Source organism: Puccinia triticina, chromosome 16A (assembly GCF_026914185.1).
Source record: "Puccinia triticina chromosome 16A, complete sequence".
Lineage (NCBI taxonomy): Eukaryota > Fungi > Basidiomycota > Pucciniomycetes > Pucciniales > Pucciniaceae > Puccinia > Puccinia triticina.
In genome coordinates, this window is record NC_070573.1 from 1,481,024 (window position 1) to 1,504,347 (window position 23,324).

Below are 23,324 nucleotides of genomic sequence, written 5' to 3' on the forward strand. Positions count from 1 at the left end.
CGGAGGTCGCTTTGCTCCCCCGAGGAGGGAAATTAGCTAAGTTAGATGTTTCAGAGGTTTTGTGCAACGTGGCATACCTTTTTCAACACCCCCCTATTGGGTCTCGCCGGGGTCCTGGAAGACCAGAGCAAGGGCTCCAGCGGAAACCCAGTCCCCCACTAAAACGGCCATTGAGGAAGCTAGCGGCGGGACACAACACCACAGACACAAGTCTCATCGGCTGTGAGCATTGGCCAGACCACCTGGTCAGTCGACATAAACCTAGTATGAAGCATACTCCAGACCCGCGTGGGAAACAGCCTCCAAGCTACCTTTGCCCGCATTTTGAAAACTTCCCAAACTTCTGGAGCATCCAGAACTTCTGCCCAACTCCCCCCCTTCAGGTCGGCCTTGAACCAAAAGTCAAAACTCCTACAACCCTTACACCTCGCCCCTCGCCACCCTTACAACTCGGTAACCTTACATCTTGCTACCCTTACACCTTGCCACCCTTACAACTCCCTACCCTTTGCTTGCACCCTTACACCTTTCCACCCTTACAACTTGCTACCCATCGCTCGCACCCTTACACCTTGCCTCCCTTACAACTCGCTAGCCATCGCTTGCACCCACCTCGCTCGCATCCTTACACCTCACACCCCCCCCTCCCCCTGCCCCCTGCGAGCGCAGCCTCAAACCAAAGTCCAAAGTCCCTACATACACTTCGTGGCCCTACACCTTGCTACTACCTTACACCTCTCTCCAGCAATCTCTCACCTCGCTGCTTTCTTTGATCCTCACTACCTGTGTACACCAAGACACTTACACTTCACCACACTGATTCCTCGCAACTCTTACTGCCTCTACAGATTGTCCCCTTCAGCCAGCTCACAAAAAGTTGCACATGTAGTAATCAAGTTTGACTCATTTGCTGTATCTCACTGTCCAATTAACTTGGCATTGGCAAGTTAATTTTTTGAAAATAAAAACAAGAACAGATAAATGGTTATAAGAAGCAGTTATAACCATTTATCTGTTCAATATTTCAATGACATTGAGACAGAGTTCAATATGTCAATGACATTGAGACAGAGCAATCAGAAGATTAAAGGAACACAAGAAATAGCAGGCAGTTGATTAAAGTAGAGTGTAATGAGACATCATAGAAGTGATGAGATGAAATGGAATCAGATTGATCAATCAATCATAGAAACAAGAAGAGAGTGGGTGATATCCATGACCAATAGTGTGAATTTACATTGGTTAAGAAATGAAAGACACAGTCAGTTAAGGAATATAAGTCGTTAATGGTTTGGATTGGAGGACAGGTTAATGCTGCAGTTGTTTTTCTCAGTGTTAGAATTTGTTCTCTGGAGTCAGGACCATCAAAGGTACACGCAGAAGCAGTCAGCTTTGGGCCTTCAAGATGCTTGCTGTTAGTGTTGGGTGTTTTCTTGCCGGTGGTTGATCTGGAGCTGATCTTATTTTTAATGTGGAAGTTTTTGGTGTGGTCTTCTTCAAGGTCTTGGCAGAGCTACTTATACAGGCACGCTTCTTGGGACTCACAGGCAAGAGTTATGGGATTTTGATTGTGATTGTACTCCTAACTCAGGATCTGATTCAGACTCAGACTATAACTCAGACTTGGACTCAGACTTGGGATGTTAGCTTGAGGATCTTTCTAAGATGTGGTTGATTTCAAAGGGATACTATTTTGGAGTTGGACAATCAGTAACCCAGTTTGGGGAGATATCAAGAGACCTGTTAACAAAGGTGACAAGAAACAAAGTACACTGTTGGTCCTGTGAAGATGCAGAGGGGTTGAGACCATAAGCACACTGCTGGGGCTGCAAAGAGCCAGGATTATTGAGACAAGAAGCAAACTGTTGGCTTGGCAAAAATACGGAGTTATCAAGACAAAAAGCACACTGCTGGGTCTGCAAGGAGGCGGCTGGCTGGGGGCAACGATGGGAAGTTACATACATTACGATATCCAGAGGGATTTTTGTAACGTAACTTCCCGCCGTTACCAGATAACGTGTTACCGTTATCTGGCAACATGGCTCCTTGGGCCGGTGGGTAACGTAACAGAGGGTGTTTTCACCCCCAATACCCGGAAAAATAATGGAGATAACACGTTAACTGCGTTACCAGAGGTAAAAATGCCATAAAAGGGGGAAAAACCCCCTTTTTTGCGCAGGTTATTCTCCTATAATTGCAAGGGATAACGTAATGAGGCTAGGAAGAGAGGGAAAAAAATTAAAGAAAACATAACGGAAGCTTTGCCGCCGTCATGGTAACGATAACGGCAAGGATTCCGTTATGTTTTCGTTACGCTACCGTTACGGGTAGCGTAACCTCCCATCGTTGCTGGGGGTGGACATGGTGAAAAATTGGGCTGGTGGTTGTGATATCTTTTCTGATTTTGCAAGTACAAATGGTGGCTGATAGCTTTGTGATACGGCTGACTAGGGATACCTTTGTGATGCGGCTGATAAGAGATATCCTTGCAAAGTGGCTGACAAGGGTTTCCATAATCCGTGGGCTGCTCATATGGATTTTGTGGGCTTTGAATTTCAAACATAGATGCTGGTATGTACTGCTGGGGGTGAAGATTAAACCACCTGTTCTGTATTGATGGTGTCAAAGAGTCCCAAGTTCCTTGATATCAATATTCACTGTGGTTATCAGTATGTTGATGGCTTTGCTGATGAGCATTCCCACGTGACAATGTGGGTGGAGGGTTGCAAGTATCTTCCAAGTGATTCAAGTGGTTTTGTTGCACAGACTTTGGGTTGGGTAAATCCGAGAACGTCCTACCGCTGGTCAAGCCGGCACTAAAACAAAATCCAGAGAATGCCATAGCTTGAAGAAAGAGGTTGATGTAAAAGGAGTTAGAGACTAAACTGATATGAGCAGTTGCTGATGGGTGATGAATGAATTGAACAAGGAGTCTACAAAAATGAAAACAAAAAAAATGTTGCTGAATGTTTGGTTTCAATCAGGCTGCCAGTTACATTTTAACTTTTAAACATATTTAAGTGGGATTTTACCACAGCAGGATAATGGGGGATCTGAGCCCCTCAATCTGATCAGCAGGGAAAAGAGAGTATCAAAGCCTTCCCAATGCCATGCATCCGGGGGGTAGGGAATTTTCAGTGTGCCAGATTTGATTCTGAAATAAAATTTTGAGAAATCCAAGTAGTTTGAAAGTTATTGAGGATCAAAGATTGACCTCACCCAGGATTTTCCCTCCAAAATAGGTGATTAGAACTGCTAGAAAGCTTATTCAGGGTTTTCCAATGCCAGGCACCCTGCTTTGGGGGCTTTTGAATGTTTTGGATTTTATTCTGAGTAACATTTTGAGAAATCCCAGTTGTTTAGAAGTTATTGAGCATCAAATATAGGTTGCATCCAGGGTACTCCCTCAAAAATAAGTGAGTAAGAGCTGCTAGAAGGATTATTACAGCTTTCCGGTGCCTGGCATCTCTGTTTGGGTAATTTTAAGTGTTCCTGGTTGTATTATGAAATAAAATCTCAAGAAGTATGAGTGGTTTGGAATTTATTGTGGAAAAAAAATTGGATTCTCTCTGCTAGAGAGGGTGAAAAATATGGTCTGTGAATTGATTTTTTGCTTTTAGGAAGTAATTATGATCTTTGAATTTGGCAAAGTATGCGCTTTGATCAAATTTTAATGCATTCTGCATTTATTCTGAGTGCTTTATATTCATCAATGGTGTACCAGTAAACTAGTGACCATTCTAATTTATATACTGCTAACCATGAAGTATCCAAGACGTGCTTATACATCTAATGAACACCAGTGGCTTGGGACACCCTTGATGAATTTCATGCCCTCAAATTAATTTCAGCAATTATTCAAATTTGCTCAGTCATGATTAAAGAATACCTGAATCAAGGAAATACATCCAGAGTGTCCCAGTGAAACATTGTGGCTTCCAATTTACACACCTTCAAATGTGTGCATTTCTAATGACCACTGGTGGACTGGAATATGCTGATTGGATTTCCCTATTAAAAATCACCCATAATGTTTCCAGAAATCATGAAAAGAACGTTTTAAATGAAAAAAAATTAATCCAGGGGGTCCATTCAACTGACCATCTGTCAGATATCAGCCTTGATATGTGCTACAACCAAGACCTTCAAACCATTTCACTCATGGAATATGTCAAACTCCACTTTCACAATTTTATTCCAAATAAACCAGAAAATAGTGGCTGAATCCCCGTCGGGGACCTGAATGGTAGGATCCCCTGCTCAGCTGCCAGTCCACGGGGGATAGGAAGGACCGCTGAGCAGCAAAATACATACCATTTTGCCTGGAGGTAACCTCAGCAAATTTCAGCGAAGCAAACTACGCACCTCAGCGACACGATCAGCTAGGATCAATCGCCAGAAACTAATGGCCACACCCATCAATAAATCAAACCCACTCAACACGGCCAAAGCGAAGCAATCTCCCAGAGCACGTTTTACGAGACGATCCAGCCAATCATTGAGGAGTTCAAGAAGTCAATCACCTCTCTCGAGTCCCAGCTTGCGCTGACCAAGGCGGCCCTGATCCATTCGGAGCATTTGATGAGGGAGCTTGAGATCCAGCTCGTCAATAAACAGGACCTGAACGAGAACCAGACCAACTATGTGGCCAAGCTCAAGGCGCGTCTGATCGTCTGTCCGAGAAAAAATCAGAGAACAATTCATGCATCAAAGACCTCGAGACCCTTGGCCAGAACAACAGGTCGGCGAACGGAATGGTGGCCGAGTAAGATCAAGGAACAGGATGCGGAGTTGGAGGCTTACATCAAGGTCCTCAAGGCCAGACTGTACAAAACCGGCTCGTAAGACCTCACGACACAGATCAACTCCCTCAAAGCGTCCAGAGAAATTCGTCCTTCTCGCTCAACGCCGATATGGGAGCTGGAGGAGATCCTCAAGATTGCCGTCGATGATGCTAAACTGGCAATCAAAGGTGCTAGTCACTCTTTCCATATTCATCTTTTCTCACTCTGCAATCCAACCGCCCTCTCATAACATATCTTTTTCTGACCTGAATTCCCTCCAAAAAATTTACTGCAGTTTACCATTTGGATTCCAATCAGTATGCCCAGTTTCATAGCGTTGAAGAAGGAGAAGCTACCACAACCTTCTTCCATAAAACCAGTCATGTCAAGCTCTCTCATCTAACCATCAACGTCCGTTGGCCTGACAATGGCTAGTTAGAGGGCGGTGGTCCTCTCGTTGCTTGCGGAGAAATAGAGGGAAGAGACCCGGTGATCCAGTACTGTGTTATCCGTCATCCCCGTGGTTGGTCCTCTTTACAAGTCAGTGCTCTCCTCTCCTTCTCATTCACGCGTGTCTTATTTTCCGTTTTATTAGAAAATAGCGCTTCTAATTCAACAAGATGATTTCTGACCCCATGAAGTTTCTGTCAAAGTAGCTTTTTGACATGTACAAAGGTGCACGAGTGATTGGAAATAAGATTGACCCCACTGGGCTTCCTTCCCCCAAAGGTTAGTCATTCGCCCCCCCCCTGATCCATTATTTTTACAGATGGCCAACCCTTGTTCTGCTTCTTTCTAAGGTCTATGAGCAGATGGCCTCAGTATTGCTTGTCGTAATGGGCTGGTCGTGAGTAGACCATCTGTAGAAAAACTGCGCATGTAGACTGCTTGATCCTCTCTTCACTGTCATCATCGCCAAAAACGGTGGAGTCATCAGCCACTGCCAGTCGCACTGCCTCGGTGACGGTGACTGCCAACCAGGGCGAGCCGCAACACCCAAAGCATCAGACCAGGACGTGTTGGAGGAGCCCAAGGAGGAGATCCGGGTATTGGGATCCTTGATTTGTCAGTCCGGAGGTGCAGCCCGGGTTGATCCGCCCTTATTACCCACCAATGAAGGTGAAACATTGTCCCAGAAGACTGACCTGACTAAACACTTGAGTAACCAGGACAGTCCTCATCCTGATAAAACCCTTGCAGCCATTTGGTTTCATTCTACTTTCACTCAAATCTGCTTGTACTTGCAAAGATTCTTTGTAGGTAGGAAAAGAGTGAAATACAACTGAATGAGGGAATGGAAAGTTTCTGTGAGTAGTATGACTATGTCAAATTTAATGTCCATCGCAAGGGATCCCTCTGGTCAACAAGAGATACATACATATCTTGTCAACCAGGATGAGCAGCAGGTTTTCCTTCCGGTCAACCAGTTTGTCTGCGTCTTTGACCGGGAGGGATTTTTCCCAGTCAAAAACAGTATAAAACCTGGTCAATTTGGTGGAATCCCTCATGATCAGCATGTGTACATCATTGCCAGGAGGAACTCCTCCAAGGCAACAAGACATGTACTGCACGTACTTGTTGATTGGGTGGGATTCTTGCCAAACAGCAAAACTTGTATACTGTTGTGCCCGGGAGGAAGTCAAGGAAGTCCCCCCCCAGCGTGGCGGCTGGGGGTATACATAGCTACATACAAGCAGAGCTTCTGCCCCTCAAAATTTGTTTTTGAGGGGCTGTGCACGCAACCAATTAAGTTTTGCAGTTTAACAATCCCGGGGTGAGTATCACCGGGAGTTTGGGAGCCTGAATTACAATTTCATAATGATTTTGCATTGTAAGGATGCCTCCAATAACTTTGGTGGGTGCTGAAGCAAGGTGCTAGGTATGTAGTGTAAGGGCAGTGAGGCAGGTGTGAGGGAGGAATGGTGCAAGGTGTAAGGGTGCGAGCGATGGCTAGCGAGTTGTAAGGGAGGCAAGGTGTAAGGGTGCGAGCAATGGGTAGCAAGTTGTAAGGGTGGCAAGGTGTAAGGGTGCGAGCAAAGGGTAGGGAGTTGTAAGGGTGGCAAGGTGTAAGGGTAGCAAGATGTAAGGTTACCGAGTTGTAAGGGTGGCGAGGGGCAAGGTGTAAGGGTTGTAGGAGTTTTGACTTTTGGTTCAAGGCCGACCTGAAGGGGGGGAGTTGGGCAGAAGTTCTGGATGCTCCAGAAGTTTGGGAAGTTTTCAAAATGCGGGCAAAGGTAGCTTGGAGGCTGTTTCCCACGCGGGTCTGGAGTATGCTTCATACTAGGTTTATGTCGACTGACCAGGTGGGCCAGACAGGTTAGCCCGACCTCAAGGCGGCTGTACAGCTTCCAAGGCTGTCTGCTGCTAGTCAGCCTTGCAGACAGGAAACACTTCCCTTCCCAACGCCCACCGATCAACTCATTAGCACTCTCCACTATCTCCTTTCAGCAGGGTTCCCGCGACCGTTACTCGCTCATCGTCCGTTAACGCCTGTCGCTTTTGTTTCGTCTCATTTCTTGCCAAAAACATAAAAAACGGCATACCCAGCAGCCTTTTTCCTCGCCGCTCATTCGCGCATCATTCAAATTGCTGTTCTGCGAACCAAGCGCACAGCACAAACAAGAAAAAAACACTATCGATGATCTGCTTTTGCCCCGGAGCGCTGGTTGTCTATGGCGCCCTTGTGGCGCTCCTTGCCCATCCAACAGCCCAGCATCCGGCCCCAAGGTTGGCCAAGAGGGGGATCCCGCTCGCGATCGACCAGGGCCCAGGGGTCAAGTGAGTCTTAATATGGAAGATTCATCCGCATTCTTTTTTTCTTCTGTTGATCTGACCTGCAATTCGCCTCTGATATTGTGTCCGACTTTGTTTGAATCCAACAGAGTTGTTCCGTAAGTGAATCTCTCTTGTAAGGAACCACGTCGAACCACGCCAGCTAAGATGAGCAAAGGTTATGCTCTCGTAGTGAATTTTTGAGGAAACCAGTGGAGAAGCCAGAAAGCATGTATGTTTTTGCCTGTTCTGATTGTTTGAAGTCAGTTTGGTCAGCCAGTGTCTCTCCAACTGATAAAATCCCTTTTATCTCAACAGCGGACCAGGAAAAGACGGGGGATTGAGCTTGTGAGGAACTTGTTTCGAAATCTACTCATCTCAACTTCCAACTCCACCCAGTTTCAAATACTTTTTTTCCATTCCGTTATATAGTCCGAAAGGTGGTGGGTATGGCACAGAAGACAAACCAATATACGATCGTCACTCATTCCCTCATGCCGATCCTGAATCAGGAGATCCCGGTCTGTGGGTAGCCAAATAAACTGAACATCAATCTCTTCCTTGAAAGACTTTGCCACTGATAAACAAAAGGTCACTGCAGTTCGTTGATGGAATTTCGCGCGGTCTTGGTGCGTAAAGGGTTGATATTCCGGGAATATATGGATCAGTTTGCCGACCACTTTCTGTAAGTTATGTACTCTCCAAGTTCAAAACTCTATCTCAAGATTTCTACATGGAGCACTAGAGACTCCATTTCAAGGTGCTTGTCGACATTTTTTGTTTTGGGAAATAAGGAAGTTATTCTTATTGCTCAGGAACAACTCATCAATTGCCTATTTTTCAAAGTTTTGAAGCCCTTGAAATGGGATCTAGAGCTCTCTAATTTTGTATCATTAACACTCCTATAACCAAGAAAGTGGAATGAAAGCTCATTTTGGGTCATGAAATAGATTGCTTTACTGACTACAGCCTGATTTTAGATTAAAACATTACCCAGAGCGCTTTAAGAATAAGACATATTCCTTTTTGGATCTTATTTCGAAACACATCGAGCAGGTTCGTGATAAAGCGCGGGGGTCAGTCAATTATACTTCTTGATTTTCATCCAGATACTAATTTCATGCCCTGTTCATAGTTTCTATTCTCGTGATGAAAAGATCTTGCAAGATTGGTTAGACAAGTTGAAAATTGAGGACCCTGAAACGTGAGTATACTTTCCACAAAAGTAACAAAGAGTTCAGATTCTGATCTGAAATGCATATGTTTGAACTTCAAAGAATCAAGCTGCAAATGCCAGCAATGTCAGTCTAACATTATGAAAATGAAAAAAGAAGGATTTGATGCAAATGAAAAAAAAAAAAAATAGCTGATGTTTCCCAATCACCTAATTTCAGGACTTTGGATAGATATGTTGAGGAGCATAAACTCCATGTTCAACATAAATTACTACCTGTTGAAGATTATGAAAAGTTTCCTGAGTGGATCTTGTAAGTTTTCTTTGATTGTGAATATTCCAGTTCAATATCCCCCCAAAAAATGCTAGAGAAAGTTTACCCATTGTGGCGGTTGATAACCCTACTTTGCAAGACCAATGCCCAATTCCAAGCATATCTGGATTTTGACTGTTGGGGATTGCTCAAAGCCAGCAGGCTTGTATAAGCTTATTGCCTCCAGGCAGGCAAGATCATCCAGCCTTGCTGATAAGGCTACAATCTAGTCATGCAGGCTAATTCCAAGCTGTCTAGCTGAGATGTATCTCCCCCAGATGACAAGTCATAAGACTCTAAAGCTTGCCAGATGGGATGAGTCCCCCCATCCTCATCTATGAGGCCACATAGCCTTGCTTTCATTGAGGCATTCCTTCCAATCAAAAAAGTCACACAGACTTGTGAACCTGACAGAAACTTGTCCATTTTATGTTTACTAGAGGCTAAGGCGGCTGCGCCGCTGCGGGGTAAAGTCCTGCTACCATCTATCTTGCTCATTTTCTCATAACCATTTGCACCCAAATCACACACAGGTTACGCCTTACAGAGAAGCATCCCAATCTCTGTTCATGACACATCATGAACTCCAAACCAAAACCATGTGAATTTAATCAAATTCTCATTTCATGCAACCTTCAATGCCGCCAAACCCCTCCAATATTCATAGTCTTCCCTGCAAACATGCTACACCTGGAGTATAATTTATTTAATTCTTTACTTGATTCTTTTAAAAATTGAGGCCTCTGACTGAAATCCTGAATTTTTTTAAAAAAAGCTCTAGGACTCTTGAAATCAACTTTTGTATTGTAATTAACTAATTGAAAAATGTCTTCAACCTGAAACCAGCTTACAAATTCATACATCATCATCTGAGAGGTCAGGATGATGATGATGTCTATCTGACAGAAATTATTGCAAACAATGTACTTCTTAACGCCAGCGTCAAACAAAAAGGTACATACACACAAAAATTGGGCGGATTTCTTCACCTAGCTCTAGACCTATGCACATCAAAACCTATATGCACGAATGGGCTCGACTGGGTCTGGCATTGTGTAGAAGGGTCGGATCACCAACAAAAACTTATTGATTATGTAATAATCTGATGTTTGGAAGAGATGATCAACATTATATTTCGGTAGCTGGTGGATATTTGGATTGACCGATCTGGAGTCAATCATGTTGTTGATGAGGATCTGGACTGCCTCAGTGTGGGACAAGCGGAGGGTGGTTGCGAGGAAGCAGAAGTCGTCTAGGTGGTGCTGGGACTTGATCGTCTGGATCTCGGGGCCCGACAAGGACCGAAGGCCCTTGAAGATGGACAGCCAGAGTTGGTCGAGCAGGTCAACGGCCTTGTGGTAGTATGGCTATCTCAAGGTCAAGGCCAATGAATTCGCCTACACACACATATTTATAAATTTAGACCAGTCTCGCAGAGTAAATATACCAGAAGGAAAGGGGAGGTGGTCTCAACTCATGTGGCAAGAGGTGCTTGAGTTCTCTGCCTGGAACACTGGTCCAATCTTGTAGACGCGCTCGAAGTCGGCAGCAATGGCCATCTGCTTGGCCAGCTTGGGCGCGCTCGCGCCAGAATCTGTTGCCACTCCAGTTCTCCTGTGATTAGCATTGGTCGCAGCGCCAAAGATAGAATTTGAATGATTCATCAACCACAAATTGGCCGCCTGTTTTCTCGGTGCGTTTTTATGGACCCATTTGATTAAAACTGGCTATGTATGAGGGAGAGGGGCAAGAGGCTGATGGTGCAATCGTTGAAGAAGCCTGCTTATTATGTTCCCGGGGATGCAGGCGATGCAGGCCAAGGCCGGGCAAGCCAACAGAGATTGAGATATAGAAGTGACGACGGCGCCCAGGGTTAGTGAGGATCTAGCCGTGTCTCCACTTCGAAATCCAAGGAGGATGGAAATCGTGTGCGGCCTGCGCCTATCGACAGTCACTTGGAGGACGGATTAAGAGGAAGCTTAGTTCAAGGCGTGCGCTTTTGGGCGACGGGGGTGGCAGTATTGCGGGACGTACAGATTTGGTTGTGATGATCTCACCAAAGTCTTTGCGGTGTGGCTGAGATTGTTGGGAAGGGCAAGGTTGTCAGGGGTTGTAGCACAAAAATCCATGTTGCGGTGTCCGAGGTGGTGTCGAGTATATAAGAAACTGACCACTGGTGATATTGATCCCCCAGCCAAGTGCTTCACTCGGCTCTCCCCCCTCCGCTGTCGCACTTGCTCAGTTTGAGGGGTTTATATACTTGGTGGCCCCCCTTTGCATAATGCCTTAACTGCGCGCGCTGGGGGTCATCCTTGTTTTGTCTTTTAAACCTGCTAGACAGGAAGGGACAATTCACATTTTATAGGGGGAACCCTTGATCCTGAATTCTATGTTTTGCTGTCTTTAATAAACTTGGATTTTACAAGGAACAAGGCTGCATGACCTGTTTTATTGTTCTGAATTTAACCATTTGCCTGTTATCAGTTTCTTTCACAAATGTGGTCAGGTCAATCCTACGGATTTCCTATCACTTATTGTGCAGATGGCTTTGTCAAGATTTCAATCATTTTCATTTTTCCTGATTTTATCCTCCTTTTTTACTTTATCCAATTCTATCAAGATCAGATTTTCACACAAAACCAAGGGCTTCCCCTAAAAGCAAAAAAAATGTCTCCCATATACCAAAACAGCACAAAAGTATCCTGTTCTTTCCTTCATCTTTGAATTGGTTCAGTTGAAATGAAAAAATATAAATGGCAGCACCACCTAGCTTTCCAACACTGGATGAATTCCATACTGCAGTTGGATCTGCATCCCCCCCCCCCCAGTTTTCAATTTAAACACCCTCACCCTTGATTGTTGGCGAAAAAGAATATGCTTTCCTAAGCCTTGAATTGATTGCTCTAGTGTGCACTAGCTGGGGCTTTGATAGATTTGTTAATTTGAGATTTAGAGGGCAATCAAGAGCTCTATAAATGCCAACAGAGGTTCATACACTAGCATTGCTGGTGCACCTTGATTTACACTTCAGCCTGATCAAGTCATTGATGGGTCAGAAATTGTGGATGTGAAAGCCCCTGGTAGCACTTAATAATGGCACTTTTCTAAATGGGGGTCAGCTCTTTAGCCCCTCAGACTGCTCAAATTCAACAATGGAAGGAGTTGAGAATGTAAAGTGCCGCACAAGAATTTTGCACCACTTTGCATGTACCGGTGCTATTCCTTTCTCTTGTCTTGACTCCCTTTCCTTCTCACAGTTGTAATTTTCCTCTGCTGGTGCTAGCTCAATTGAAATCCCATATGTTAAAATACATATCTGCCAGGACTCAAACCCAGATCTTCCCCCATGGGAAGCTCAGATCACAACCCCTACACTGCTACTGTGAGAGTTTGGCTCTGGGTTTGTCTTTCCAGCACCCATTGTCCTGTCTCTCCGTCCGTTTAGATTTGTCCAGAGTCCGTCTGGCTAAAGCGCAGCTCAATATCAGTCCTTGACTATTCAAAGACCCATTGTTCACTAGAGTAAAACACGCCAGCTTTTGTTTGTAATAATTTGACAGCACGTTTGACCGTATAAATCCACGTCACCCCAGGTGAAACAAGACCAGCATTGAGTTTTTCATGACTGTTGGCAGTACATGCAAGACAAATGAGTGAAACAACAAGAATGTTTGTCATCGTTGTCATGTTTGAATTTGGTTTGGTTTTTATCATCAAGAGAACATGTACTGGTGAGAGATGGACAGAGTAAAGGCATCTTTCTTCAAAAAACCCTCGCTTCGCCATGAGGAGAATAAGAAACAAGGAAGACGATGAAATTATAATCTTGTCGTGATTATTTCTGTTTCATTAAATTCTTTTTCTTCATTTCCAGTTTCCGTTTCTGGATCGCAAACAAAACCAAAAATGATCAGCAATCATCGTTTTTCCCGATCTAATTATTACAGAGACAGAAGGAGGAAGGAAATGACAAACCTCTTCAGCGCGTTGCTGCTTAGTGTAATTCATCTTAGTATATAGTTTACGTTGTTTGCCCGACAGCAGCATTTCAGCCATTTTAGAATTATCATCATCCTTAGATTTATCATGATCGGCGATCTTCTTATTTGGCGTAGATTTCTTGGATTTCCGGTTTTCGTTCTTGGTGGCTTGTTTCAATTCTTTCTGGAATTGGTCGTGTGAGATGCCGAGCTCCTCGGCCTCGATTTCGGCTGCATGGAGTAGATCCTCGTCCTCGGCATTCGAAGCTGCTGCTTGAAGGGCAGGTCTACTGGCGACTTGTGTCTCTGCTTTGGCCGCTGCAGTTAGCTCTTCCTCTTGTTCTTCCTCCCCGCTTGCTTCATCCTCGTCTTCCTCCATGTCGGCGATCTGACTCTCTCCCTGGGCAGCGTTAGGTTGCGAAGCTTGAGGCAGGTAGCCGCCTTGTCTTCGGACCTCCTCATCGTCCACAAAAGGTGACAGGTGAGGTGGAAGGATCTTGCCCGGTCCGTATTCTTCGGTGGGCAAAAACGTCGACTTGTTGATGCAATCGACCACCCATTGTGGTTGGACGAATGCTCGCTGAGGTAAAGCGGCGGTCGAAGCAGGAAGCTCTGGTCGGTCGATAACATGATGGGTGATCCGCGGATCCGACTCGAGGTATGGAGATCCAGCACCAAGGATAGGGTCCCAACCAACCTCACCGCCACTTGCCTTGATCACAAACTCGAGCATCGGCCGGGTAACCTCTCGTGAGAGAAAGAATGCATATGGTGCGAACAGGCCCTTTTCAACTTCATCGGTACTCTCGACGACTGGGTCGACATCCATCTGCTGGTTCTGTTCCTGGTCCTCGTCTTCATCTTGTGCAGTAGCCTGGGCTGAAATGAGAGACTTGATTTCGTTCCGAACGTTCTTTGCGGTCTGTCGTCCCGTGGCTTGGTTGTTTGAATTGGTTTGGTCGGCAAGCAAAGTCTGATTGCTACTTTCCAGGATCAGTGCGTTGAGACCGGCGCCAGCTTCGTCCAAGTTGGAGTCTAGTTTGGGGGGATACAGCAAGTTGATGTTTTGAAAGAGCCTGTAAAACACGAATCCTAGCAAGGTTTGATAGAGTTCGAGAAACGTGAGCATGATCCGAAAGTCCACATCGGCTGGAATCTGTAAGGCAAAACATAATTGTAAATCTTCAATTTTGCAGAATGACTTGGGGTTAATTATAGGCTGGATAAAGCAAGCACATTTTGGGTGAAGGCGTAGGGGACAAGCCAGGTGACTCGCTGTCCCTCGACTTCGGCTTGGTAGTAGATACCTTTAATGCTCAAGAAAACGTGCTTCAAAGATCTCGACTTCATCACATAGATTTGCCATTCGGCGGCTAGTCGAGCGCAGTTAGCGATTACTTTAGGTGAGACGTGGTTTGTTGAAGGTAGGTTGGCGAAAAGTATGATGAGTGAGAGGGCGTCATCCAAGTCTCGGATCGCATCAGTAAAGACGGGGTATCTGGAGGCGGACATCTTAAGGTCAGTGTGGATGTTTGAACGATCTCAAGAAGGTTGTGTGTGAGAAACAACATGCCTTTCTTTGATGATGTGGTCGATTCGATAACCTTCATGAGCCGAATCCAAGTTTTTAGCCAATCCATCTTCCTTACGTCCTAGAGCTCGAGAGAGTTTCTTTGCGAAAGCTTTGTGCTCTCTCAGCTTTTGCAGTACCGGTTCATGTAGGAGGTATGCGATATCCTTCGAATAATAAAAAGAGGCAGCAGCTGTTGATCCTCGGTTGGCCTTCTTTCGACTTTTGGGCTCTCTGGGATAAATTCCTAACACGATCAGGGGTTTTTCCGTCAGTATGAGTATCATCAAAATGGTCTTGAGGTCTAATTTCCAAGAGTAATAGGATCTAACCTTTCAAGATGCAAAGTCTTCTGAAATCCGACAATGTGCATTGAAGTTTCTTCAAGGCCTGGTTTCTAGTTACATAGTTTCTTGCAGCCCCGGTCTACGCGCGGATCAGTACAGAGAGCAGAGGTTAGTTTTTCAGTACGGAAGGACGGAGCAGGAGGAGTACTCAACGGTTCCTTTCTTCTTCTTGAGACCCGGTTTGACCGTCTTGATGTGGGCTGGTGCTGTTCGGCCCATCCTTCGAGCCTTCTTTGAGCTGCGTTTTTTGTTCGAGATTGGTGTTCGATGAGTTCTTCAATGGTCTTGGCAAACTTTACAGCGGTTTTGTTTGGTGATGGTCGAGTCCTACAGGGCGCCGCCAAAAAAATATGGCAAAATGAATATGCAAAAAGGCGCAGACCCCCTGCGGATGGTGATGCTCGGACGAGCTGGACGTCAGATGGCCGGTCATCGAGTCCAGAGTCCGGACACCGCGGCACAGGCTGGCACAGGTGTGATGTCACGCTGGACTCGGAAATGGTTGTGGGAGAAGCACACCTAGTCCACTCAAAACGATCCTCAACCGACTCGACACATCAATACATAGGAGATGGATGACACCTACTACTCACTAGACCAACTCCTGGCAGAAAACCAGAAGATCCCTTGCATTTTCAACATCGCCGTTCCCGGGATGGGCTATCTCGAAGGTTCCAATGAACGCGATGTTCGTCGCCTTATCTCATGTATCAATCAAAGAGAAAGCCCTACAGCTTTTCTCGACGCGTGTTTTGCTTACCAAAGATTTTCAATCATCGCAAAATCAACAGATTCAACCTTACACCGCCATCGAGATCCCGTTTTGGTTGGCTAGCATTCTTAGTCAACAGGATAACCCGGAAGACGAAACTCAAAATTACTTGACGATTCAGATGCCTAAATCTTTTAACCTTCAAATCAGGAACGCCTTGTCTGCTTCAACTAAAAACGTCAATTTGAAAAACTTGGCTGCTAACTCGGGTGGTGGTTGGTATGAATCTGGCGCGGCCTTATTAGAGATGTACGTGCTTAGATATCATTAACAGATCTTTTTCTCTGACAGATACGAAAACTCTGATGGTTCTTTCTTGTGTTTTTCTTCACAGGATTGAAGACAATAACTTGAAATTGGTCTTACTCATAACATTGTTTGATCGAGTACCAGATGTATTGGATCTCGCGACGCGACCGCCCCTTAGTTCTGGAGAAGATAGATCAACCAGCACGAATACATCTAGTACTCTCCATAGTCATGATGAACTCTCCTTGGGTATAGATTCATGGGAGAAGGAACTCTTGGTCACCGGCCAACAAACGTCCAAGAAACAGACTGAATGGGTGAAAAGTCCAATAATCTGCTAATAACTGGATCGTCGACATCACTTTGATTCTCGTCGAGCTTCAGAGATTCAGTTATCTTTCATGTCCACTGCCCGTTTGAATTGTAATAAATGTAGTCAATATGGTTAAAATGATTTTAACTTGATTTTAATTTGTCTATGTTGGTACTTGATTCTGATGAAGGTTGAGGATCGTTCGTGGAAAGTAGGGCGGAGGAAATTTCGACTGGTTTGTTGAGGTGGTTCATGCGAGCAAGCTCGGCCACGAACCTACGAAAAGAACAAGAGTAGCAAGCAAACAGTAGCAAAACAGTTCATTAGCGAGTTGATCATTTTCGAGAGCGATTGGCTGGGGGAGCCAGGACCAAGATACAGGGCACACACCAGCGAACACTAATCCACAGACAAATCGCGACCAGCATCAGAGCCAAGACATGCAAATTTCCCTGGGTGATCACCAGCAGAGCCAACAGGGTGAGCAGGAGACCCAGGAAAGAGAGGTCCATCGCCCGTATCAGTCCCTCGTTCGGGACCACTGGTTGTGGCTTCGACGGAAGTACCGAGTCGATCACCGCTTGGATCATCGAGGACATCGTGTCTGTCTGTCTGTGTTGTTCCTGTCGGCTTTCTCTTGCGCCTTTCTTTTTGTTTTTCTATTTTTCATCGGTTTGTTTGCGAAACTCCCACTCACATTTACCCTGTCACAGCTTTTGCCTGATGTGATCATGTGATATGCTCGCTGAAGCCCACATTGGCACATGTCACAAATTTGACTCTTTGGGAATAAATTTTGCAGCGTTGTTTTCCAACATTTGTCAACTGGATGACTTCCCATTGGCATTTAGAGAGCTCTAGATTTCCCTCCAAACCATGAATTAAGACACCAACCAAAGCCCCCAACACTGCACATGAAAGCAATGAACTACAGGCTTAGAGCATCCGCATCGGTGCGGGTGTAACTCGAGGAGTAACAGATCTGCCTACTCCCGGATTAGCGCTAATCCCGGCCGGCAGCCACATCGGTGCGGGATAAAAAGCTGTGTAAGTATGTGGTATGCACCTACAGATTATGTAAGCTGTGTTTGGTGCATACTTTTGGGTGGGGAGGAGTGTCTGCATGCATGCAAATATGCATGCAGCGCTTACTCCCAGGATTAGCAAGGAGTAACTTTACTCCCGCTTACTCCAAATCGTACTCCCGGGAGGAGTTTAGTCCGATTAAATCGGACCCGATGCGGTTGCCAAGGAGGATTAGTTACGCTAATCCTCCCTTAATCCGCAACCGATGCGGATGCTCTTAGGAAAACATTTTTCTTTTTAATGATAATTAAGAGTTTGGGTGTGTAAAATTGAGATCCAGGTGGCCCCCAGAATTGAATTAGAATGCCAAAACCTAGATTTCCCGGCAAAATTTGAAATTTTGTGTCTCAGATCTAGATTTCCAGATCAACAGAAAATCCTCCAAACTTGCTTGTTATCATTTCAGTCAAGAAATATTGCTCTGATGCTTGTGACAGTGTCATAATCAGAACCAAACTTCTTGAATCCACCCTGTGATCAGTGCCTCCAACAAAGAGTATTAGTATGCTTGAATTAGAAATGGTACATAGATACAGCAATAGCAAAAAATCTTGCGGGTGGGCGAGGCTGAAAATCCAACAGATAAAAATTTTCGCTTCAGCCCTGCCCCCTGTATTCTTCCAAATCTTCTCATCTTCCAGCCCCTTTGCACTTGACCATATCCCATATTGCCTCCCACCTCCGCCATTGGAAATGGCCCCCAACTGAATCCCCCCCGCCAGACCCAACCACTGCCCAGCCATCCCCAGCCGCCAGCCAGGAACCAATCCAGCAGCCTCCAAAAAAAAAAAATCACCGCCCCCATTTTTCCGTCCATGGCCCGTGGATAATCCACTCACGCCTGCTCTGCATCTGCACAGCCGCCGCCAGATATCCCAGCCACCGCCCCGGATCCCATCCAGCACCCACCCGGCCCAAAAATTTTGTTAATCGGTGAGCTGCCCCCCCTGTTTTGATTTTTTTGCTTCCATTGCCCGCCAGATCAACAACTGACGCTTTGTTGCCGGCTCGCTCCTGGTTCCCGGCCCAATTGCCCAGCCGCTGCCTGTCTTATCATGAGTGTAATTTTTTATCCTCCGCACCCCGCTCCACAAACCGTTGTAAAGCTCAAAAGTGTTCCTGAGAACCTTTTGCTGAGTGCAGAAAGGGATATATGAGGAAACCTCTGCCTTTCCTGGTTCACTAGACACTAAAACAAGCCCACCAATCTCAGATTGACAGGTTTAATGTAGTGATAGTGGAGTGTTATCAAAAGATAACTGTTGTTATAAAGTGGGTGCGATGAAGTTGCTAAAATGTGTTATGAGTGAGGAGTCTGGACTTCAACCAGATGATAGTTGGTCAAAGAGGACCCCTCAGAGGTTTGTGTTATGTAATGTGAGTGTTGTGTAGAGTTGTTATTTTGTGTGTAAGTGTTTTGTAATGTGTGTAAAACCAAAATATAGGGTGACTAATACATTGTGGAGTGAGCAGTTGTGTACTTTGTTATAGGGGAAACTGAGTGCAGGTAGTCTGCTGGGGGGAAGTTACAACAGGGGAGGAGAGCCTCCTTTTATAGACAACAGTGAGGGAGTTTAGCTCCAGAGGAGCTCCACATGAGATATTTTAGCTAGGTACATGAGGGTTTTTGGCTAGTACATATGCTGAATGGATGGATGTGATTGGTCAGGACTGTACAGGTGATTATGGGTTATGACATGCAGGCTGAATCGGGAGATGTGATTGGTCAGGACTGTATGTTAGTGTAGTCATGCTGTAACCAGGTCACCTGCTGTTGTTATGCAACAAAAATCCACTAGCGCATGCAGCTTAGTGCATGCAGCTATCACATGCAGCTATCACATGCAGCTAGCACCTGCATGAGTGCCTGCATGTGTACACTGTATGTATGTAAGTGATGATGCAGCTATGTGTAAGTATGTATGTAGCTATGTATGTAACCGTGTGTGTAACTAAGTGTTGTAAATGTGGATTGTGTAACTGTTTTGAGCTTGTAAGGGGTATTGTGAGTGTGTAAGAGTATGTAACTTCTGAGTGAATGCCCTTATGAGTGTTCTGTAAGGCAAAACTAGGGGTGAATTCGTCCCTAGAAACTGAATCTGGAGGAATATTAAGTGATTGATAAGAGGAAAAGGGAGATTAAGAGTAAAACTAATAGAAATAAGAAAGAAAAAGCAGAAAATTTTGATTTTGGTATATGGGATACCATAAAGCATACCACAGCGCTCTGGGCTTGGTGTTCCAGCCTCAGGACGCCAAAAATTGGCATGCCCACCCTTTGGGAAGATAAGAAGCTCAATCCTTATAAGCTACGGCACTAGGCTTGAGTACTTGCCACATCCCCTTACTTTGTAAGGGAGCTAGCCCCTCCGCTATTCAGTGTTGAGGTGAGGTTTCTTCCCACTGGCTTAAAAGCTATAGTGTGGCCCATAACCCTATCAACTCCATGTCACCTAAGAGACCAGAGCTGACAAGGTGTATCAAACATCCCAGTCCATTTTTTTGCTCCCAACCTCACCAGCCATGTTCAACCATTAAATGCTCTAAATCTTATTATTGTAAGAAAGCTATCTCAAGAACAATCAGCCTTTTTTCTGAAGAAGCCACAGCCACAACAACAAAAAAACCAAAAACTCAAGCCAAAGATTTTTTCAATGTCAACCAACTCAGAGCATTCACATTTGTTTGCTAGATTTTTGGGTCAAAGAAGCCTGGGTTTGTGGGCAGGTTAGCAGACTGAGGTTGCCTTCAAGTGGGCAAACACATTTGATTGGTCAGTTTCAAACCAAAGTGACCTGAAATGAGCCGGACACCACCCTAGCCTGAGGCTAGATTTCAGGTTAAGGCTAGCTAAATTTAGCTGACCTTGGCCTGAGATCAAACCTGATCAGGTTTGTAGACCCGGGGTTAGCCCCCGATGTGATTGCCGGTCGGGTTAAGCTGCCCAAAATCGTTTACCCGATGAATGTGAATGCTCTCACCGCAATTCGGCGGCCAACGAAGAACTGTACTTTGCAATTTCAAAACAGTTGGTAATACGAGTCAATTTATCAATTGCGTGCCCCAAGCGGGTCCAAATTCAATGCGCATTCCAACATGATTAGAAAGCTTTGCCATCAACTCGTCTTGAATGACTCGGACTGCTCAGACTATCTATGCGCGGCCCAACCCTTGGTCGTTTTTTCTCCACAAAGGCTGCCGTCGCTCACGAGCAGTTGGTGCGAAGAATGGTGCACACTGCTTGCCGACAGTGTGCTCATGCAATGAGCACTCCTGAGCAGTCTGTATTGTTGCATGGATTCCGCTAGTGAACGCTCGACACGTCGCAACGGCGCAGGACAACGGCACGCGTGTCTGTACATAGACAGCACAAGCCTGACCAATCACATCCCACCATTCAAGCGATTGACGTTTCATTACACAGCCTCAGCCTCAGTGCTTCGATTAAACCTCCGCCTCGATCCAACTCACGGACGCAGGGTATAAAGCCAGCCCCGCCGAGCGACCCACTCCCCGTCCTTCATCCCACACCACTCACTGCACACTTCATCTGTCCTCTGCCTCCAAACCTCAAACTCCTTAACAAACTCACCTCATCACAAAATGTCTGGACGTGGTAAAAGCGGTGGAAAAGGCCTCGGAAAGGGCGGTGCTAAACGTACGACCTCCGTCTGACCAACAAGCATTTCTTCTCTCATTGCCAGTATCACTCACTGTTTTATTTCTCGTTTTAGGTCACCGTAAGATTCTACGAGACAACATTCAAGGTATCACCAAACCTGCTATCCGAAGATTGGCTCGTCGAGGTGGTGTCAAGCGTATCTCTGGCCTGATTTACGAGGAGACCCGAGGTGTTCTAAAGGTACGCTTGTCCCCCTGCCCATCAGCGCAGCCAACCCGATGACTAACTGAGCCCACGTTGCCTATTAGATTTTCCTTGAAAACGTCATCCGGGATTCGGTCACCTACACTGAACACGCCAAACGGAAAACAGTCACCTCTCTCGATGTTGTCTACGCTCTTAAACGACAGGGCCGAACACTTTACGGTTTCGGCGCCTAGTACTGCTCTTCTCCGTTTCTTCTTGCCCGCTCTTCTTCCTTCGTCTTCACACTTGTACAACTCTGTCTTGTTCTAGTTTTTCTTCCTTTCTTTTGGTGCCATCGTCTTCGATTTTTATTTGAGCTTGTGCCGCTAGAATAGTAAACCATCTTTCATTTGCTTCTTTTCGGACCACCTCAGCTTATTGTTATCGCTGCCCTCGACAAGTGCCCCACCAACAAAGCAGTTGTCGAGCCCTCAACTCATATCGGAAGCCTAAATATGCGGCACATAGAGAGCACGCCCCAATTGTGTCCATTTTTGGTGCAACAAGAAGGCGTGGAGCTGCAATCGATATGTGGCACATTTGCAACTTCATGGTTATTTTGATCATCGATTGTATTAGAAGATATATAAAGCTGGGGAATACCTCAGACCAACATATTTCTGCGCTGGTCTGAGCATGTGGTCAAGACTCTTGCAGAGGTGTTGTTGATGGTGCTGTTGGGCCTATCTCTCCATTTACCCAAATTATCTTCCCATTCAACCTGATAACCTGTGAGCCTTTCAGCTGAGGAAATAGACCCAAAACGTCTAGTTTTTGTCAAAATCAAGTGTTCGAGGCTTTAAATCATTCCTGGGCAGCGGGAGGACCACACAATATACCATGTCAAAATTCAAATCCACTCTGCACTCTTATTTTTAAAAACAGGGCTACTGAACTTCTTTGTACGAAGACCTTCAGTATTCTCCAGGGGCCTTGCCGACCGAGCTTAACTAAGCCTCTCCGAGGAGGCGCGAAGCGTCTCCAAAGGAGAGGCTTAGGACTAATGTCCCATATTTGGCCTGAGGCTGACGGGTTTTTTCAATGAAAATGTGTGATTTTGTGTTTACAACTCTCCTACAACTTGGTATCACCTCATAATCCAAATCCCAGTTGGCCATGCCTAGCCCTTAATCCCAGCTGTCTTGTACATGTTTTTTCAAGTAAATTCATCAAGAACTGGCCGCTCAGCAGCCATTCTTGTAAGGGCATTTTCTGAGCAATGTGACAGACCCGCCGGGCCATTTGCAGGTCAAGTACAGACACTTTCTCACAGTTTCAGCCTTGCAAGGCCTCGCAAGCCATGCTTTTACAACAATTTTTTTTTTCAAGGGATGGGGGTAGGTGTTGTGTTAAACACACCAGAATATGTAGAAAGAAAACCTGATTCTAATGATGCCAGAGGCTGTGAAGAAATCCAATGGGTATACGGTGATATGGGGGATATGAGGAATTTTTAGATGTTTGGCTGGGCAGCCTCAGGCCAAATATCGGACATTAGGCACAAGTCCCTCCCGCAAGCGGGAGGAGGGACTTGTGTTAAGTTCGCTTGCCGACGGCTAATCTGATCAGCCGTGATATTCGGGGTCCCTCGTAAAGGTTGAGGCTCCGGGAGTCCGGGGAACGGTGGTTATGTACATAGTGCGGGTGGCAGCACCAACGGTCGGGACTCGGGACCCGGGTGTAGTCTGCTTATGTAATCTGACCCCACCTCATTCACAGCATCGTCATCATCACCGAGCACATAACAACCCGACATCACAACAGCCCTCGAGCTCCAGATAAGCCAAAGTTCGAGCGTGTCTTATATGACCGTGATAAGGAAGGAGTAAGCTAGGTGGAGGTTCGAACTGCCGGAGAACTGGACAACTCTCGAGCGACTACCATCAGTCTCCTCAAGTCAGTCCATTGCCTCTTCACACATCCTTGTATCACTGTCTTCCATCTTGCCCTACTTGATGCCGATGGCCGCTCGCTGACCTTGATCTTGTAGTCATCCATCTCTCATCCGTATCCTCTGCTTGATACACTCGTTCGCTCGACAGACAATATCCTCAAGCATCCCTCCAGACCAGCGGTAAGGAACTCTTCCTACAGAA

At 45.7% G+C, this 23,324-nt stretch overlaps 6 protein-coding genes across 6 annotated transcripts; 3 read left to right on the forward strand and 3 right to left on the reverse strand.

Moving 5' to 3' along the window:
• Positions 1 to 266: 266 nt before the first annotated feature.
• Positions 267 to 773, forward strand: PtA15_16A160 (uncharacterized protein; the record flags this gene model as incomplete). The annotated part of the gene is made up of 1 exon (XM_053163823.1): positions 267 to 773. The coding sequence occupies one exon, from the start codon at positions 267 to 269 to the stop codon at positions 771 to 773; it is 507 nt and encodes a 168-aa protein (XP_053027809.1).
• A 9,280-nt stretch (positions 774 to 10,053) lies between these two features.
• On the reverse strand, positions 10,054 to 10,602 carry PtA15_16A161 (uncharacterized protein; the record flags this gene model as incomplete). The annotated part of the gene is made up of 2 exons (XM_053163824.1): positions 10,054 to 10,410; positions 10,558 to 10,602. 2 exons carry the CDS (start codon positions 10,600 to 10,602, stop codon positions 10,054 to 10,056), a joined length of 402 nt encoding a protein of 133 aa, XP_053027810.1.
• A 2,276-nt stretch (positions 10,603 to 12,878) lies between these two features.
• On the reverse strand, positions 12,879 to 15,159 carry PtA15_16A162 (uncharacterized protein; the record flags this gene model as incomplete). Its single annotated transcript, XM_053163825.1, has 6 exons — positions 12,879 to 12,926; positions 13,019 to 14,179; positions 14,260 to 14,521; positions 14,597 to 14,840; positions 14,926 to 15,019; positions 15,094 to 15,159. The coding sequence occupies 6 exons, from the start codon at positions 15,157 to 15,159 to the stop codon at positions 12,879 to 12,881; spliced, it is 1,875 nt and encodes a 624-aa protein (XP_053027811.1).
• Positions 15,160 to 15,511: 352 nt separating this feature from the next.
• On the forward strand, positions 15,512 to 16,302 carry PtA15_16A163 (uncharacterized protein; the record flags this gene model as incomplete). Its single annotated transcript, XM_053163826.1, has 3 exons — positions 15,512 to 15,628; positions 15,732 to 15,961; positions 16,047 to 16,302. The coding sequence occupies 3 exons, from the start codon at positions 15,512 to 15,514 to the stop codon at positions 16,300 to 16,302; spliced, it is 603 nt and encodes a 200-aa protein (XP_053027812.1).
• Positions 16,303 to 16,417: 115 nt separating this feature from the next.
• PtA15_16A164 (uncharacterized protein) lies at positions 16,418 to 16,873 on the reverse strand (the record flags this gene model as incomplete). Its single annotated transcript, XM_053163827.1, has 2 exons — positions 16,418 to 16,550; positions 16,665 to 16,873. 2 exons carry the CDS (start codon positions 16,871 to 16,873, stop codon positions 16,418 to 16,420), a joined length of 342 nt encoding a protein of 113 aa, XP_053027813.1.
• A 4,090-nt stretch (positions 16,874 to 20,963) lies between these two features.
• PtA15_16A165 (uncharacterized protein) lies at positions 20,964 to 21,422 on the forward strand (the record flags this gene model as incomplete). The annotated part of the gene is made up of 3 exons (XM_053163828.1): positions 20,964 to 21,018; positions 21,095 to 21,222; positions 21,291 to 21,422. 3 exons carry the CDS (start codon positions 20,964 to 20,966, stop codon positions 21,420 to 21,422), a joined length of 315 nt encoding a protein of 104 aa, XP_053027814.1.
• Between the last annotated feature and the right edge of the window lie 1,902 nt (positions 21,423 to 23,324).